Source organism: Sus scrofa, chromosome 14, assembly GCF_000003025.6.
Source record: "Sus scrofa isolate TJ Tabasco breed Duroc chromosome 14, Sscrofa11.1, whole genome shotgun sequence".
Classification (NCBI taxonomy): Eukaryota; Metazoa; Chordata; class Mammalia; order Artiodactyla; family Suidae; genus Sus; species Sus scrofa.
The window spans coordinates 59,026,500-59,047,371 of NC_010456.5; the positions used below are offsets into that span (position 1 = coordinate 59,026,500).

Consider the following 20,872-nt stretch of genomic DNA (forward strand, 5'->3'; position numbering starts at 1 on the left):
TTCGAGGGCTGAGGGATAGAAAAGTTATTACCTAGTTTGGGTCAATGAGATGTGAAGAGATGTCTGTCCTGACTTTCCTTACCTTTGGACATATTTTAAGAAATCACAGATCTCCATATTAAGACAGCCTATATCAGAATTCCTATACAGGCCAAAAATTCTGTTAACAGTTTGATTAAGAATTTCTCAATTGGGAGTTCCCGTCATGGTGCAGTGGTTAGCGAATCCGACTAGGAACCATGAGGTTGCGGGTTTGATCCCTGCCCTTGCTCAGTGGGTTAACGATCCGGCATTGCCGTGAGCTGTGGTGTAGGTTGCAGACTCGGCTTGGATCCGCGTTGCTGTGGCTCTGGCGTAGGCTGGGGGCTACAGCTCCAATTCGACCCCTAGCCCGGGAACCTCCATATGCTGCGGGAATGGCCCAAGAAATAGCAAAAAAAAAAAAAAAAAAAAAAAAAAATAGAATTTCTCAATTGATCAAAAAATTAGGCTTTACTTTTCTATTTTAATATTTTATTCAAAGAGTTCAATTTTAGGAGTTCCCATTGTGACTCAGTGGTAACAAACCTGACTAGTATCCATGAGGACATGGGTTTGATCCCTGGGCTCACTCAGTGTTAAAGGTTAAGGATCTAGCATTGCTGTGGCTGTAGTGTAAGTAGGCAGCTACAGCTTCAATTCGACCCCTAGCCTGGGAACCTCCACATGCCTTAGGTGTGGCCCTAAAAAGTCAAAAAAAAAAAAAAAAAAAAAAAAAGAGTTCAGTTTTAAACATCTGTAAGACATTAATTAATCCATAGTTATTTATTTTATTTTTAACATTATAAATTTAACTTCAAGTGGCAGAGGAAAGAAAAATATGTAATAAGACTGTATTTCAGCTGTGAAACCAAAAAAATCTTACTACCACCAGACAAACAAACCTAATCTATTAGGCATGTATATATTTTATTTTCCTTTAGGTGATATTTTTTGGAAAATTACACTTTCAAGTAAAAGCCCTTGCAAACAGAGCTGCTACTCTTTCCAAAAATAAAATCCGGTATCTAGATTTCAAAACTCACAAAACCCCATGGAAACGTCTAGTTTGTCAGCCAACAGTGGCATGCTCAAGTCAGTTTCACATCATAGGGAATAATCTATTACTAATTTTAATAGGCAAATTCCAATTCTAAATATTACTAGTGAGACTACTTCTATGACTAGTGATACTACTTGTTATTCCCAACTGTGTTGACAATTGTCTTATTGCTGAATTGTACGTGATAACTCTTCTTTGGCAACTTTTTATACTATCAATTAACACAACTGAACAACTATAAAGATTTGGATTAACTTTATACTTCAAAACTTTCAAAATTTCATTATAATTATTTATATGTAATTTCTTATAGGTGTTAGACTAGGAAAGCCTCCAAACATGCCTAGTGAAATATAATGACAACAAAAACAAAAATCACTACTAGCTTTTCAGTTGTATGTGCAAGTGTATAATTAAACTCAAACACCAGGGAAAATATTACAATGTTAGTGCCAACTCTCTATCAGATCTGTGATGGGACAAAAATTTAAATACAGAAACTAACATCAGGGGTATTGGTCAATTTTTCTGGAAGGCTATTTCATATGGATTCAAAATGGCCTAATTTAGCCAGACTATAATATGATTTCTCACTACAACATCTCATAAAATTAAAGTATACTGATAACTTAATTTTTAATCCTTGTTCTATGGAATAAGCCTATTTTGGAGGCTTGGCACAAGATTACCAAGAAATTTGAACAGGAAGCTCAAGTCCAGATGTAAAACTAAAACCTTTTCTACATATAATGAAATCATCACCTTAAATTATAAATGGCTTCCACTAAATACTACCACTCCAAAATTCACACAAAGTAAATCAACACAGGTATGGCAGAAAGTGCACTCTGAAGCATGTTCACATTTACAAAGATAAATGATGAAGTTGAGCCAGCAAAAGTTCAAACAGGCCTATATGCAAACATTTGTATGCAAATTTTCACAAGATATAAGAAATGATTCATTTCTGTAATTTTATGTACAGCCTGTATACAATTAAACAAATACAACTGAAAACATTTCTATGTAAAAGCCACAAAGTCAAATGATATACTAAATAACAGTCTTACAAATTGGTCTCTCTTATGAGTTAAGAGAATAACAACTGAGTAAGGTTCTAAGAAATGCCCTCTTCTTGATCAATCATTTCTGTTTTAACTGAAAAGACATCTGCTAGCATATGTTTGGGAATTTCTGAACCTCTGACTTTCAAGGCATAACAAGCATTCTCCACTTTGGCCAGACTTTGTTTCAAGGTATACAACTTCTTGGAAACCTCATAAGGTCCAGTATTGCCAATGAATGAAAACCCATCATAAACCTGACGTAAAAACTGGCTCACTTCAAAGGGGGTGTCAATGTCCCCATTCCCGACACTGTTAATACACATCCGCATCAACTCTCCAGTTAAATCAGCCACTCCCAGAAGGTAATCAACAGGTGTGAGTTTCAGGCTCCAGGTACCACACTGCTTATCCTGTGCATCAGAGGGGGGCTGGGAAAAAACACACACACACACACACAAAGAAAACACACCGTGAAAAAGAGGGACTGTGCATCTATCACATGTAAGGTACAAAATTAACAACAGATCATACTAATCTTCTCTAGATAAAATGATCCATTTTGCTAAATGACCATTCAAGGCAGCACAAGAGGAATTCATGCCCTCAGTAGGGAGCTGAACTTAGGAGTTTAAGATAATTTCGAGATCTAATACTGTTTCATTATAAAATCAACTATTTCCAACTTTACTTGACATACAAAATAAAATTAAAACATTCTTAAACAAGGCCTAATGCCTTTATTGAATGACACTGACTTGCTCATTTAAATGACCAATCATAAAGCCCTCCAGGTTTAGGACCCAGCCATGTTTTCCTCAGTCACTTAGTCCCCTCTGACCTCACCTCTATCCCCACTCAGCACTGACCATCATGCTACATCCTCCTTAGTTCCTTTAGGCTCCTAATTTTCTACTGCACCTGCCCAGCAAAAACACAACCCTGAATCAGTATTAAAATCTACTCTTGTTAGTGCTTTATTCAAGTGACTGAGTAGCACTGGGCTAAAAAAATAACAATAATCACAACTGTATAGAGTTTGTACCACTACAAATTACTCACCAATCCTTTTACTTATTCTTAGATGGTCCTCTCCAGTCTCTTCAAAGACTATTCCAAACCTTCACCACTCTCCTTCTCAGCCCCCTACTCACTCCCAAAGCTCTTCACTCTCATGAAACAATATTGCCTACTTTCACTGCCCTGGTTATTGCCAGATCACCTGGCACAAGCTCTCTTAATTACCTTATCCCTAAAAAAAACAAAAAATGAAAAACGAAAAACTTATTTATGTCCACATCCATCTTTACCTTCTATCCTCCAGTCTCAGATGATGAGTTGTCCCTCCTCTTGTTTGAGGTTAACTCTTCCAAATGACCTTGACCCATCTCCTCCCACCTCTTCCAGGACCTTGCTTCATAAGGTGTATGCCCTTGGGCAAGTTATTTCATCTCTCTAAACCTCAGATTCCTCATCTGTAAAATGGGATAACAGTACCTACCTCAGAGGTGTATTTTAAGGATGAGATAACATTTACCAAGTTCCTGGCATAATGCCCAACACAAAGTAAACACTCAATAAATGTTAGCTGCTATCACCGTTACCACCACCACCACGTGTCTCCTCTCTCCACACCAGTTTCTCTTTCTCTACTGGATTCTTCCAGCAAGAGGCAATGCTACATAGTGACTAAACATGTAGTCTGACACTACATAGTGACATAATGTCTGTAAGAGACTTAGCTAGATGGGCTGCAGTTACACTGGAGGACGTTTAAGGCAGAGAGAACTGCAAAGGCGTGGTGAGAATTGTGACGTGTATTTGAGGAATTAGTGAGGTATTTCCTTTGAGTAAAATGTAAAGAAGTAGTAGAGGCTTAGTCTAGAAAGACAGAACAAGGGGAGAAGGTCACGTTAAGAAATCAGAACTTTACCTCTAGGTAACAGAGAGTCATTGAGCGAGGAAATGACCGAGTCAAATTTAGGTTTTATTAAGAGGACTCTGGTTGTTCTGTATCCAATACATGAATCCTAATGCCTCTGGACTCTTCAGAGACCATCTGGTCCAATCTTCTAAATACAGAGTGTAAGAAATGAGATCTAAGAAACACTGTAGGTAGTATAACTAGTTAATGGTAGAACTGAGTAAGTACCCAAAGTTAGCTTCCCAATTATCCTGACATAAAAGCACCCACTAAGTTTTGTTTCTATTGACTTATTAAGAGAAATGGAATCTTTTTGGAAAGGACAGATTGTGGGTGGCAGGTATGAAGAGGTGGCTGGTCATTTCCTAAGTCATTTATGAAAATGACCTTTGCTTAAGAAAACGTTAATGTTCTTTGTTTCTATCTTTAGACAGAAGGAGTTTCCTGGTTATAACGAAGAAGTGGATTTTGAAGAAAAAAAGTATATTAGAAAAACTAACAAATTTCAACTAACTGTCAAGGAAATAAATTCTGCTTAACTGATAATATGTATTAGAAACTAGGGGAAAGAAAATTCCTTAAAATGCAGTTTTTCAAGATGGATCTGAAGTACTTAGGAATAAAATATCATGATATCTATAATTTAAAGTAGTTTAGCAAAAGATATTTAGATGAAGCAAGTATGACAAAATGTTAACGAGTACTGAATCCAGGTAATGGGGTATATGGGTGTTCATGTGTTACAATTCTCTCCACTTTGTTATGTATTTGAAAATTTTCATAATAAAAAGTTTTTAAAAAATTAAATGATTCTGACAACACTCTCAACAGGCAAGTCAGAGAAAAATATCTTCCCCTAACTGAATTACCGGAATTTTTGGCACCAAAAAGAATCTTTAGCTCTAAAAGGAAAATTTCTTTATGAATGTGGTCTTAACATTATTAGAAGCGTAGCATATGACTATTGTAACACCATAACCTTAGAATAATTTCCTACCTAAATCCTCAGAACAGTACATGTCCTCTCAGTTTCTCTTTACCTTTTTGCCCTAACTTCTACTGTGAATTAGAACTCAAAAGGAAGGTGTAGTAACTTGCCTAAGATTTAAGAAGGAGGGTCAAATAAGCCTACCCTTCTTTCTGATAGGTAATGAATTAAAAATTTGAAGGAATTTTACTTCTCAAGATGAATTTCCCCCTTAATAAACTTCATATAATTTTTAAAATTGAGAAAATACAGGGTTTCCTTAAAGTAAGTTGTATCTCAGTCATGCCAAATTAAGTCTCACTTTCTTTTTCTTTCTTTCTTTTTTGGCTGCCCCCGAGGCATATGGAGTTCCCAGGCCAGGTATCAGGTCTGAGCCACAGTTGCAACCTATGTCACAGTTGTAGCAATGCTGGATCCTTAACCCACTGTGCAGGGTGGGGGATCAAACCTGCCTCCCACTGATCCAGCTGCAAAGGAACTCCAATCTCACTTTTCAATATTAACATTTTAGGAAATATTCAAGAAAATATGATTTTCACAGCTTCATCTACTTTGTGCCTACCTATCCTGACTCTGAGCGATTATTATAATAAAGAAAAACTGATGAAAAATAAAAAGAGAGAAACTGTTTAATTTTTTCTTGAACTATACTAAGTATCTTAGGAAGTCACCATATATTCAAATTTTACCTCACTGCCTGAATACTGTATCTAGAAACTCAAGGGGAAAAAATAGTATTTATTTAAAAGTTGAACTACAAAAGTTTCTCCTTCCTTAATTTAGAATAGCTAAATAATATTTCAGATACAAGCATTATGAACTAAGTGATTAACATCTCTCACTACATAACAAATTTATACAGACTTTTATAATGACAACTAACTCTGAGCACTTATCTGTCCTGTGCTGTACACTGCCTAACTTAAGACCTTTGATCAAATCCTTTAAAACACTCCTTTGAGGTAGATACCTGGCACAGGTCCCCTGTAGCTCACTTTGAGAAACACTGGCAGAGTAGACAAGGACACTCTCTGGCTTTGGATTCAAGACACCTGGCTTAAGGTTAGCAGTCACACTATTTGTGTAGCTTTTCATAAATTACTTAAAACTCTAAAAGTCTGTTTCCATCTTTGTAAAATGAAGGCGATAATTCTCACCTCATAAGAATAATAAAGGGATTAAATGAGAGAGTGCTTATAAAGGGCACATAGTAAATATACAGTAAAACCTAAGTGGACTTAGAGTAATCACTCAATAATGCTCTGGGTAAAGAGTATTATCTCCCTCCAACATACCCATAGTTGTTTCATCCACTAACTAAAATATTTAAAAAGACCATAATTGGGAATCTATGAAATCACACTTCAGAAAACATTCCCATCTCAACAGTCTTAGCATTATAAGCCAATAAATCTCCTATAATTATCATACTATTATATAAATTATGTGATAAATGTGAATTATGATTTTAAATTCTTACAGTCTTATTTTCTTTCCCATTTTCTTCTGTTGAAAATATCAATTGTTTGTTAATTTCATCCATGCTGATGAGTGATCGTGTTTTGATGAAGTGTTGAAAAGAGACAGCCTCCACGTATTCCTGCAGTCCTGAAAAACCAACCAAGAAAATGACTAAGGAATGGCCACTAATGAGGATGTCATAATAAAGAACTTCAGGGGGAAAAAACTGTAACTGCAATGTATACATCTAAGGATAACCTGACCCCCTTGCTGTACAGTGGGAAAATAAAAAAAAAAAAAAAAAGAACTTCAAACTATTCAACACCTCACTCAACAAAAGCTTAAAGGATGCCTACTTAACATCAGTCCTAGATGGCTTCTTAGAATGCAAAGAACCAGCTGGGGACAGGTGGAGGCTAGCACTGAACAGAGCGAACACTTCTCTGACTGAACCTCAGGCAGCTCCAAAATAAATGTACTCAATTTCCCCTTGTACTTCATGAGGCCACTGGTCTTAAAAATCTACCTCTTTCTTACAGAGAAAGGGCAAAGCTTTTCAGAAAAATATTTTCTAAAGTTTTTTTTTTTTTTTAGTCTTTTGTCCTTTTAGGGCCGCACCCGCAGCATATGGAGGTTCCCAGGCTAGGGGTCTAATCGGAGCTATAGCCGCTGGCCTACGCCACAGCCACAGCAACGCAGGATCTGAGCCACGTCTGTGACCTATACCACAGCTCACGGCAACGCTGGATCCTTAACCTGCTGAGTGAGGCCAGGGATCAAACCCGAAACCTCATGGTTTCTAGTCAGATTCATTTCCACTGCACCACTCCCTTCTAAAGAATTTAAGAAAGGGCTATTACAAAAATGCTGATAGGCTTCATGGGAGTTCCCATCGTGGCTCAGTGGTTAATGAGTCCGACTAGGAACCACGAGGTTGTGGGTTTGATCCCTGGCCTTGCTCAGTGGGTTAGGGATCTGGCATTGCTGTGAGCTGTGCCGTAGGCTGCAGATGTGGCTCAGATCCCACGTTGCTGTGGCTCTGGTGTGGGCTGGCTGCTATAGCTCCGATTCAACCCCTAGCCTGGGAACCTCCATATGCCACAGGAGCAGCCCAAGAAATGGCAAAAAGACCAAAAAAAAAAAAAAAAAAAATGCTGATAGTCTTCAACAAAAACTATACAGATTATTTTTTGTTCCCTTAAGCAGCAAAACAGATGATGATTCAAGCAAATGACACATAAAATTCAAGGTCATTTGACTTTTTAATTTTAATTGCTAAAAACACTGTAAATAATGCAGATCAAAGTGTCAAAATTCAAATTCATGTTTTTCTCATACTCGAAATCAATCCTTTCTGGGGGTTCCTGTCATGTCTTGGTGGAAAGAATCCAATTAGCATCCATGAGGATGTGGGTTCAATCCCTGGCTTCATTCAGTGGGTTAAGGATCTGGCGCTGCTGTGAACTGTAGTATAGGCTGCAGATGTGGCTGGAATCTGGCATTGCTGAGGCTGTGGTGTAGGCCAGCAGCTGCAGCTCCAATTTGACCCCTATGCCGAAGGTGTGGCCCTAAAAAAAAAAAAGCAATCCTTTCTGCTTTAGTAGTTTAGTATTTTTTTTTAAAAAAGCTAATGAGTAATACTAAAAATATCAGATATTTATTCTACAGAGTCCATACTGAATTAAATATAAAAAGGTAAAAAATAGTACTATAAATACCCTAAGTGTTTTAAAACAACCAAATTCTATAGCTACAAATTTTAACATTATTTTATCATGTCTTAATCTAGAAGGTAATAGAGGGAAAAAGCATTTCTTAAAATACTGTCATGTTAAGAAACTTAAGTCTTCTTTTTGAAGGTTTTATTGTAAAAGCAGGAAGAAGAGACTAAATTCAGGAAGAAAACCCAGAACTGGGTAGGTCATTGGTAACACCTCTCACCACAGAGGCCTGCATTCACACAACTCCCAGTAGCTGACACTACAAGTCAGGCCTGGTAGCAGCCGTGTTGAGGAGGTCAACCACTGCAGTTGTCAGTACATCAAATGCCATATGAGGGTCAAAGACACACAAGGAAAAGGATGACCTAGTTTTTATAACAATAAGAGGAAACAACTATATGAAAATAGCCTGACATATTAAGCAGCAAGTCATGCTAAAGTAAGGTCAGAAAACAGGTGCCTTCAGCTGACAGAATAAGACATGATAAGGACACTTTAATAATGAACTGTAACTGGAAAATGCTGAGAAATGTAACTGGAAGATGCTGAGAAATGAAATAATAAGTTTAACAAAACACGTAACTTTTTAATATTTACAATAAAAAATATTTCTGTACATTTTTAGTTTTAGGAATAGGTTCATAAAACCCAGTTCCCTTTCCTAAAGACAATCCACAGTTCTCATTTCCTCCCAGAAATACTTTATGCATACAAAGGCAAACAGCAACCAAATATGCTCGTGCCATTAGCTCTTATGAATCAGAGTTAAACAAGATACACTCAGATTTATGTACAAGGATATTCATCACTACAATAGAAAAGTCAAAAAAACTGAAAAGATCAATAATAGATGCGACACTTGTCACCATACTGTTTCTCAGCGCCATTATCACAGACAATGGAGGTGAACCCTTAAGCGTTTCTCCTTTGCGGCTGGCACAATGTTAAGCTTTGTTGGCAGAGGGCGCTCGAAGGGCAGCAAAGAAGCAGAAAGCTCCCTTCCTTGTTGTCAGTTTTCAAGTGCCCCTCTTGGCGGCCTTCTAAGCTGGGACAGCCAGAAGCTCGAAGTGGCCAGTAGCATGTCGCCTTTCTTTGGGGACATCTATCTTCCCTTAGAGATCTGGAAGAAGGCTTCTGGTGAGCCCCACCATGGGCAAGTCCCACGATACGGCCCCTCCCCAGAGAATCCATGAGCACAACACCTCAGCAAACTTCTTTGCCATCTGAAGGGCCATAATTTCAGAGGGTGAGGGGAGGACTCTTCCAAAAGCTCCTTCCTTAGATGCTCTGCATCAGCCCTGGGCCAGTGGGTACCCCCTCTGATGTTCCTGTACTCTTCAGGGCATGTGGTGCCTCTTATAAAGTAATCCCCTACACAATTAACTCTTCATATTAAACTCTCCCTCTTCACACTACCATTCAGTTTCTGTCTGCTGTTTGGACTTTGATGAATACAACAGGGATGTGGGAAAATAAACAATGGTACCATATTGCCTTTACCCCTATGACCATATACGAGGCGGTCCATCTTTTGGCTGGCCAGCACAGCCAGCCTCGGGATCCAGATGCCACCCAACCTTAATGGATTCTCCCTGCCTCAGATGAGGCTTCCCCCGATACTGTCAACACTTTAACTCATTCATATCTCTTCCATGCATCGCCCTATCCTTCCTCCCAACTTTGGTTCTGTCTCTCTCCTCCCCTCCAGAGTGAATTCCTGAAGTAGCTCAACAACCACATCTCACACTTCACTGTAGCCTGAGCACATCTCTATACTAACACAGCTCTCACGAAAATTATCATACTGAGTAAGCCTAATGGATATTTTTTCAGTCTTAATCTTAGCAGCATTCAGCATTTTCACCACTCTTCTCCTTTAAACAAGCTTCCCTTTGGCTCCTCTGACAGCATCATCTTCCAGTTCCCCCTTTCTTCTACCTCCCTGGTCACGTCTTCCTGTTCTACAGCTCTGGGTCAGAGTCACATATATCCAAGTGGATATAAGACAATCCCGTCAGAGGGACCTCAAAATCAGCAGGTCCAACGATGAAATCAGTCTTCCTTCCAAACCTGGTCCTGTTTGTTTTGCCAATTCTAAGAGCTTCCAGGCCTTCCCTCATCCATTTTTTTTCTCTTATTATCCATTCTCACACCACAGACTGTTTTCACACCACTGCTCTGTTAGAATACAGAGCAAAATCATTAACATGGTTTATAAGAAGCTGCTTAGGAGTTCCTATTGTGGCTCAGTGGATTAGGAACCCAACTAGTATCCATGAGGATATAAGTTCATTATCTGGTCTCACTCAGTGGGTTAAGGATCTGGCACTGCCTCAAGCTGCAGTATAGGTTGCAGACGAAGCTCGGATCCCGTGTTGCCGGGGCTGCAGTGTAGGCCTGCAGCTGCAGCTCTGATTCAACCCCTAGCCTGGGAACTTCCACATGCCACAGGTGTGGCCCTAGAAAAGGGGAGGCGGGGGGAGAAGCTGCTTAATTCCACCCCACTTACATCATCAGCCTCAACTCATGCTATTGTCAAGTTATAATTCACAAAGATACACATTTCAAAGATGAGTACATAAACCCCTATTTGTGTGTCAGAATTGCTCTTAAAATCTTTTAAATAAAAAAAATGCAAGGCTTGCATGTACTCTAAACGAAATTTCCCCAGGGTTAATATAAACCACTACTTTTTCAATATTTCTAGGCATAGTCCTGCCCTCAAATTCTTATAGTTGGCTTACACTTCAGGGCCATACTGAGCAAAAATAGTGCTTTAAATGCTGGAATCCAACACAAGTAGCAAGGCCTTCCCTCTTGTGGTACATGTGGTAACTGATGGGTAGGAGAGAGTGTAGGAAGCAAGATTCCATCAGCTGAAGGTGGTGCACACAAACCTTCCTGGGGCTTCAATGTTATCTCAGTTTAATGGGATTAGCCAGGTAAGCCTGAAGATGAAGGATAATCATATCTATATACCTATAATCTCAAGCTGATTTGATAGTCAAGGTACAGACTCCAGTGTGTACTTCAAGGTAGAAGAAATCAGACAGAAGAAAGGTTATTACTTATATTGACCCAGTCTATTCTCTATTTTCTATGGCAATACTCTATGATGGGCCACTTGGCTAGCTACGGTACCCAGCTGCTTGGTCAAACACCTGTCTAAATGTGACTGTGAAGGCATTTTTTAGATGTGATTAATATTACTTAAATGACAGACTCTGAGTAAAGCAGATTACCCTCTATAATGGGGTGGGGTGTGGTAGGGCGGGGGTGGGGGAGGTCATCCAACTGGCTTTAAGACTTAAGAAGAGAGAATGAGGATTCCCCAAAGAAGCAATTCTACTCCAAAACTACAACAAAGAAACCCTAAGTTTTAACCTACAGATTTCAGACTCAAGATTGCAACATCAACTCTAACTGAAATTCCAGCCTGCCAGACTGCTTTACAAATTTCATACTTCCTAGCCCCCAAATCATGGAGGCCAACTCCTCCAAATAAATTACTACCTCCCTATCCCCTCCCTGCCTCTCTCTGTAACTCTTATTGCTTCTGTTCCACCGGAGGATCCTGCCATGTCTGGTGAGGCAGGATGTTTCAGCTGAATTCACATAAGTGGGCATAAAATGTAAAACTTCTATCACCTCTCCTTCCCTTCCCGTGCCCTACCTGTTTCAGTTCCTCACCCACACTGTGCCCTCTGACTTCTAGGGGTTTTGTGTGCTGCTCCCTCCAGCCTTCATTCGTACCACGCTCTCCTCGCTCTTTCACCTGATTAATTACTACCAATCCTGCAGAGTTCCAGCAAACAGCACCTTCTGAAAGAACTGTCTCACGCCACCCCATTCTAAGTCAAGCCCTTACTGTATGTTTACCTAGGACCATGTGACTTTCCTTTGTGGCACTAATCAGTTGTATTTATTTTTGCTTTTTTTAGGGCTGAACCCGTGGCATATGGAAGTTCTCAGGCTAGGGGTCGAATTGGAGCTACAGCCACCAGCCTATACCATAGCCACAGCAATGACAAATCCAAGTTGCATCTACGACCCACACCACAGCTCATGGCAACACTGGATCTCCAACCCACTGAGCAAGGCCAGGGATGGAACCCACATCCTCATTCTAGTTGGATTCGTTTCTGCTGCGCCACAATGGGAACTCCCTTTTTTTTTTTTTTTTTTTTTGTGGCACATGGAAGTTTCTGGGCTAGAGATTGAACCCACACCTCCAAAGCAACCTGAGCAGCTGCAGAGACAACACCATATCCTTAATCTACCGCACAAGAAATCTTTTAAAAAAGAAAAAAGCAGCAAAACTAAACTATTCCTGATTCTCTCTTTTTTTTCTTATTAGGGCTAAACCCTCGGCACATGGAGGTTCCCAGGCCAGGGGTCTAATTGGAGCTGTAGCCGCCAGCCTAAGCCAGAGTCATAGCAACTCCAGATCCGAGCCATGTCTGCGACCTACACCACAGCTCACAGCAACGCCGGCTCCTTAACCCACTGAGGCCAGGGATCGAACCCGCAACTTCATGGTTCCTAGTCAGATTCATTTCCACTGCGCCACGATGGGAACTCCTATTCCTGATTCTGAATGAACTTTACTTAACAAAGATACTAACAATAAGAGGACATACTGGTAAAATGTCATTTCTTTGTGAATGAAAAAAACATCTGGATGAATTCATTAGCTATAGAGTTGTTTTATCCACCCGAACCAATTCAGAGCATGGAAAATTATTTTAATGAAAATATTTTAAAAGACAATTTGTAGTTAATAAAATCAATTAAATGCAACCAACATTCAGGACTATGTCTCAATTATAAAATCACAGTACCAGACATCCTGATCTCTGTGATACTTGTCAAATTTAGACTGGTATGAACTATCCTTCCTATTGAAAATGTCAAAAAAAAAATCTTTCCTGGAGTTCCTGTCATGGCTCAGTGGTTAATGAATCCAACTAGGAACCATGAGGTTGCGGGTTCGATCCCTGGCCTTGCTAAGTGGGTTAAGGATCCGGCGTTGCCGTGAGCCATGATGTAGGTTGCAGACGCAGCTCGGATCCCGAGTTGCTGTGGCTCTGGCATAGGCTGGCAGCTACAGCTCTAATTAGACTCCTAGCCTGAGAACTCCATGTACCTCGGGTGTGGCCCCAGAAAAGGCAAAAAGACAAAATAAATAAATAAAATAAAATGGTTGCAGTCTTATGGACAAATGCATAAGAAAAAATATCAAATTCACCAAATAGGGTAAACAACATAAAATTGACCATTATAACCACTTTTAAGGGTACAGGTATGTCACATTAAGGTCATTGACATTGTTGTGTAATCAAAACCACCATCTCTCTCCAGAAAGCTTTTCATCTTACAAAACTCATTCTCTATACCCATTAAATAACTTCTCCTTCTCTCTCCCTTAGCCTCTACCAAAGAGCATTCTATTTTGTCTCTATGAATTTAACTCCTCTGGCTACCTCATATAAATGGAACCATACAGTATTTGCCCCTTTATGACTGGTTTATTTCACTTAGCATCACGTCCTCAAGATGTACTCGTGTTGTAGCCTGTGTCAGAATGCCCTTAATAGGTGAATAATACTGCACTGTATGATGGACCACATTTTGTTTACCTACTCGTTCATCAGTGGACACCTGGATTTTTTCCACCTTTAGTGTATTGTGAATAATACTGCTATGAACATGTATACAAATATCTGCTCGAATCCCTGCTTTCAATTCCTTTGGGTATATACTGAGAAGTCTGCAGAAAGACTTTAAATAATGTATACATCAAATATTAGTGGTACCTTACCAAGTCTAGAGTGTCAATTATATCTAAAATAATGCATCCGGTAGTTTACACCCAGCTTTTTAAAGCTCATTATAACCTTACATGGCTGTATCGTTATCCTTCCTTTATGGATGAACAAATTGAGGTTCTAAGAAATTAAGAAATTCACTCAGGTCATATAATGAGTGAAAAGCATTTCTATAAATTAGAAGCTCACCCCCTTCCCACATTACCTGCTTCTTTACATTCTACTTCCATATAAAACATATTCTCTTTTTCTCACTTTTTCTCCCCACTAAATCCCCGGTTCAGCTTTTCTCCGTGCTTTAATCTTATTCCCTAATCTCTCATACTATATACTTTCATGATGCTGTGCTGGTTGGTGTCTATGCTGCCCTCTTAAATCTCTTCCTACCTGTAAAAAGCAAGTTTAAATGTTTGACACATTCCAGTCAAGGCAGCACTCATTTCTAGAAACCCACTACATAAAATGTATACTTCAATTAAATGTCTCAGTTGGCTCTGCATTATAACAGCTGTATAACCACCTTTTCCACCCTAGAACTCTGAGGGCAAGAATCATCCCTTTGTTACAACTCCTTTGTTACAACTCCTGCTCCTTCCCCCATTCCCAAAGACAGCATTTCATGTGTAGAAGAGACTCATATGTTTAGTTAACTGCTAAGCATATAATAAATCTCTCCTTGTTCCTCCTCATAAGCTGTATTTTATTTTAGCTCTAGGTGCTTTAACAACATTAATATTCTGTATTCAAAGGTTCAGAACTATCTAACTGTACTTTATAGTACTTTGGACTTAAATTAAGTCCATTAAGACATATTCTGGGTGTTCCCGTCATGGCTGAGCGGAAACAAACCTAACATCCATGAGGACAAAGGTTCGATCCCCAGCCTTGCTCAGTGGATTAAGGATGTGGAGTTGCTGTGAGCTGTGGTGCAGGTCGCAGACTTGGCTCAGATCCTGCGTTGCTGTGGCTGTCATGTAGGCCGGCAGCTACAGTTCCAATTCAACCCCTAGTTTGGGAACATCCATATGCCACAGATGCAGCCCTAAAAAGAAAAAAAAAAAAGAAAAAGAAAGAAAGACATACTCTGGAGTTCCTGTTGAGGCTCAGTGGTGACGAACCCGACAAGAATCCATGAGGACATGGGTTCGATCCTTAGCCTCACTTAGTGGGTTAAGAATGCAGCACTGCCATGAGCTGTGGTGTAGGTCACAGACGCAGCTTGGATCTGGTGTTGATGTGGCTGAGGTGTAGGCCAGCAGCTGCAGCTTCAACCCCTCCCCTGGGAATTTCCATATGCTTCGAGTGTGGCCCTAAAAAAAGCAAAAGGAAGAGAGAGAGAGAGAGAGAAAGAAGGAAGGAAGGAGGGAGGGAAGGAAAGAAGGAAAGAATGGGAAAGAGAAGAGAGAAAGAAGACAGTCTTGGAAGATTATAGAGTTTGAACTGATGAAGTTCAGAATTAGAACTCATGGGTTATCTAATCTACTTTCTCTGGCCATGTCCCTGGCATATGATGTTCTCAGGCCAGGGAATGAACCCTCGTCATAGATGCAACTCAAGCCACAGCAGTGCCAATGCCAGATCCTTCACCTGCTACACCGCATGGGATCTCCCCGGTTTAATTTCTGTAGGGAAGAAGAGCCCTCAAAATTCATCTGTGGTATCAACCTCTATTGATGTGGGCGGCTATTACACATTATGTTTTCAAGTATACCTAAAATTATTATTTAAGTTGTCCTTGGGATGTTTTTGATTAGAGTTACTTCAGAGAGGGGGTGGCCATTTCTACTCTACAGAAATTAGGTTTCAAAATATACCAGAGAGAAAGTTCAAGGACATCTGGTCCCAAACACTGGAAGCATTTTTGGTCACATCTAGGTAAAAGGATGTTTAAAAAAGTTATGTTTCAACTTGATGAAAAGGACATCCGCTATTTTCAGTGAATAATCCCCAAGGTGATTTTCAACCTACTGCTATATTCCATCAAACAATGCCTTCTCCTTCTGCTTCTGCCTTGGATAGAATCCAATTAGAATTATTTACAAAATCAGCTGCCAGTAAGAGAGAAGTCTTTAGGCTGCTTTTACATAATTTGTTATTTTTCTACTTGTTCTCCTTAAGAACATACACAAGGAAACCCAATTAAAAGTTTTTGATTATTTTTACTATACATCCAAGTCCAAATCTCCATCAAAAACTATATATAAATGTAAACAGACAAGACAAAAGTTTCATCATAAATTCAAATTTCAGGTCTCAACTTTCTTCCTAGGCATTTAGTGTTTTAGAATATTATCTGCCATTTGACACAGCAATTCCATTGCTAGGGGGATATACCCAAGAGAACCCAAAGCATATGTTCACACAAGGATCTGTAGGAATGTTCACAGTGGTATTATTAACAACAGCCAAGAAGCAGAAAACAAACCAAATGTCCATCAGCTGATGAATGGATAAACAAAATGTGGTGTATCTGTACAATGAACTATTATTCACCACAAAAAGGAATAAAGTGCTAATACGCTATGACACAGATTAACCTTGAAACATTATGCTAAGTGAAAGAAGCCACAAAAGGCCACACACTGGTGATTCTATTTCTATGAGGTAGGTGTCTAGAAGAGGCAAATCCATGGAGACAGAATGTAGATCAGTGGTTGCCAAGGGTGGGGGTATCGGGGTGGGGGAAGCAAGATGGAAAGTGATGGCGAACGGCTAAGGGGTTTCTTTTGGGTTTGATGAAAATATTCTGGAATTAGCTAGTAATGACAGCTGCACAGCCTTAGGGTTATACTGAAAACCACTGAACTGTATGTATAATTTAAAAGGGTTAATTTTATTTTACTTTCTTATTTTTTTGTCTTTTGTCTTTTTAGGGCCACTCCCAAGGCACACGGAGGTTCCCAGGCCAGGGGTCTAATCGGAGCTGTAGCTGCCAGCCTACAACACAGCCACAGCAACACAGGATCCGAGCCTAGTCTTCGACCTACACCACAGCTCACAGCAACGCCAGATCCTTAATCCACTGAGCGAGGCCAGGGATCGAACCCACAACCTCATGGTTTCTAGCCAGATTTGTTAACCTGTTAACCACTGAGCCACAATGGGAACTCCCCTAAAAGGGTTAATTTTATATGTAAATTATACCTCAATTTTTAAAAACTGCATTCGGAACTATTTGTAAGAATATCACCCGAATTTTTTCAAAAGTTAGCTTTACAAAATCAATGAAATGTTAAAGTAAAATCAGATCCAGATTTGATTCACAGGCCACTCTGCTAAAAACATACAAACATATAAACTGTACATCGAAAATTAATGTTATTTATAAGCCTTAGCTTTGCTAAGTATTTGCTAGTATACTACCAATAGTAAAACAAATGCAACTGCACCAACTTGGATTTTGTCTGATTTGAATTTTATCTGAGCAAGGCTTTTACATTAGCACTGAAGAGAGTATGTTGAGCAAATAAGTATTACTGAGCTTTTACCCAAAATGAAAATAAATTTTAGAATTTAGCACACTAGTACAAATTAATTCTGCTAAATTCCAGGAGGAGGAGAACAAACTTCTGGTAACAGCTATGTCCCAAAGTAAGACGTGGGTTCCATAAACTTATTTCATTTAGTTTTCAAAGCAGTCCATGAGGCAGCTACTACTGTTCCCATGTCGCTGTGGTTGTGGTGTAGGCCAGCAGCTGTAGCTCTGATTCGACCCCTAGCCCAGAAACTTCCATATGCCGTGGGTGCAGACCTAAAAACAAAAAATAAAAAGAGAGAAAGCGATAGTTCTGGGGTTCTTTCCTGCTTTCTTTTCAATGTATTAGCTCACAATTAAAAGAGGCTATTATTTTTCCAAAATGATACCCTAGCCACCATGTACCATAATACCAAGAAATAATAGTAAATTATGTGTGGGGGACACTATTACATACCCTGTTAGGACATGGTAAATTAAGACAGTGTGTCAAGGAATAAAGACCTTTTGGACTTGGTGAATGTGTCCAAACTGAGCAAGATGTTCCTGACTTAGCGCCCCCACCAAAACCTTGTCAACCAACAGGCCTCATCTCAAAAGAGTAACTTTCTGAAACAAGATTTCAGAAAGGCTCTAAGAATGTTCAAAGAGGAGTTCCCGTCATGGCTCAGTGGTTAACGAATCCAACTAGGAGCCATGAGGTTGCAGGTTCGATCCCTGGCCTTGCTCAGTGGGTTAAGGATCCCCCCAAAAAAGAATGCTCAAAGATAAAAAAAAGAAACTACGTAAAAAGACCTTCATACACTTGGACAGTCTAAGCAGTATGTACTTAACATTTATCTCAAAACAATGTTCAGAAACTGAGTCTTTATCTCAGAAAATGCCTATGGGAGATTTCTTTTTTTTTTTGGCAACCTCTTGGCAGAGGGAGTTCCCAGGCCAAGGATTGAATCCAAGCTGGAGATGCAACGTATGCCACTTAAAGAGGGAACCTTAACCTGCTGCACTGGGTGGGGGCTCAAACCTGAGGCCCTGCTGCTGCAGAGACACTGTCAATCCCAATGCACCACAGTGGGATCTCTGAAAGATTTCCTCATGGTCACAGGATTCGCCACAGAAGTTTTTCGCATGATTTAACACTTAACAAACTGATTAAAACAGTCACTGAAAAATGTTTACTGGGAGTTCCCCTCATGGCTCAGCAGAAACGAATCTGACTAGCATCTATGAGGACGCAGGTTCGATCCCTGGCCTCACTCAGTGGGTTAAGATCCAGCACTGCCGTGAGCTATGGTGTAAGTCTCAGACACAGCTCAGATCCCATGTTGCTATGGCTGTGGTGTAGGCCAGCAGCTGCAGCTTCAATTTGACCCCAGCCTGGGAACCTCCATATGCACTGGTGCGGCCCTATGAAGACCAAAAAAAAAAAAAAATTTTTACTGAATCATCATACATTTAAATGCACATTTAAAGTATGTCTATTTTACTTACGTATATAGGTGAAATTAAAGGAAGTATGAGAGTCTTTAACCAGATACGAGATCTGGATCCTCAAATTAAAACCTCTGGTTTTGTACTAAACAATTATATATTTATTTAGTACTTTATAAAGTACCAAATACATCTAGCAGAGAGGAGATGGACTAGCAGAAAGTTTATCAGAGCAGTAAAACAAGTCAGACTCTAATTCCATCTCTAAATTCATTTACAAAATGAGTGCTAGGACTAGACGTCCTCCAATCACTCTTTCAATTATAAAATTATATTCAAATTAGGCAAATAAATGCTTTCAAGTCAAATTAAGATATATTCAGAAAAAAATTAAATTCATCAATATGCATATGTCTGGACTTCCCTCTAAAATGTATGGGAAATTACTGTGCTGGGTAGAGAAAAACTAACTATACATATTTCATTGCTTTTGGCTCCGAGAGCCTATTTCCCATTCTCCCCTGATGTGAGGTGTGGCCATGTGACTGGCCAATAAAATGTGGGCAGAAGTGATCTATGCCACTTTGAGAGCTGGCCCAAAAAAACCTCAGTCACCACCCTGCACTCCTCTTTCCCACAACCTGCCAGTTGTATGTTGATGCCCTGGCTCATCTTGGAAACTGTGTACTGATAATAACAGAGCCCCCAAGTCCCTGAATGACTAGGTGGGTGGAACACTCAAACCACCACCAAAAAGCCTGGACTTTTTTTTTCTTTTTCTTCTTTGGCCACCCAATGGCATACAGAGCTCCTGGGCCAGGGATCGGATCCCAGCCACAGTTGCGACCTACAGGGCAGCTGTGGCAATGTAGAATCCTTAACCCACTGGGCCATTTCAGGGAGAGATGCCACAGATCCCACTGCACCACAGCAGGAACTCCACAAAGTATGACTTTAAATGAGAAAGAAATGACTACTATTTTGTTAAGAGGCCTAAATGTCACAGTTTTATTTGTTTTAGTCCTTTGTTTTATGTGAACTAACAGTTCTGGCACACTAAATCTCACGAAAAGAAAAATTCAGTTTTTTGTTATATCGCTCCTTTCACCAAATTCTTCCATTATTTATTTGAAAGGCATAAAGATCTTCATATCCTAGTTGATTTTTTCAGTAAGCCTTCTCAATTTTGCTAGTAGGCTGAAAAAATATCAAATTTCTCTATACTGATATAGTGAGAATCTATATCACTTCTAACAGAAGAAGATCCCTAAATACTAATATTGATCCTATTTCTGCTATTTTGCCTAAGTAACGGTCCCTGGAAACATGTTTCCTTGTGGAAGGAACAAAAAACAGTCAAACAAAAATTTGCAGAAACAATTCAAATAAATATTTGGTTGAACAATAACAAAGTCCTTTAAAAAGTTTTGCTCGGAGTTCCCGTCGTGGCACACTGGTTAACGAATCCGACTAGGAACCATGAGGTTGCGGGTTTGATCCCTGGCCTTGCTTGGTGGGTTAAGGATCTGGCGTTGCCGTGAGCTGTGGTGCAGGTAGCAGACGCGGCTCGGATCCCACGTTGCTGTGGCTCTGGCATAGGCTGGTGGCTACAGCTCCGATTAGACTCCTAGCCTGGGAACCTCCATATGCCGAGGGAGCAGCTCAAGAAAAGGCAAAGACAAAAATAAATAAATAAATAAATAAAAATAAAGTTTTGCTCTTCATTCTGCCAATGTTTATCAAATAGCTATTAAGTGTCTAGGATACATGAGTTTACAGTAACAAAAAAAATCTGTGTAGATTTGTAGAGTCCACATTCTAGCAGAGAAACAATAAAGAAACATAAATAAGGAGATTACAGAGTATGTCGAAAGGTGTTAAGTGCTACGGGTTTTAAAA

At 39.6% G+C, this 20,872-nt stretch overlaps 1 protein-coding gene across 1 annotated transcript in view; it reads right to left on the minus strand.

The window, feature by feature from the left end:
• The window catches only part of TSNAX (translin associated factor X), a 31,006-nt gene continuing 10,929 nt past the window's right edge, over positions 796-20,872 (minus strand). Inside the window, 2 exon segments of the mRNA NM_001243607.2 lie at positions 796-2,576; positions 6,538-6,665. Coding sequence (NP_001230536.1) covers positions 2,199-2,576; positions 6,538-6,665 — 506 coding nt within the window. The 3' untranslated portion in view covers positions 796-2,198.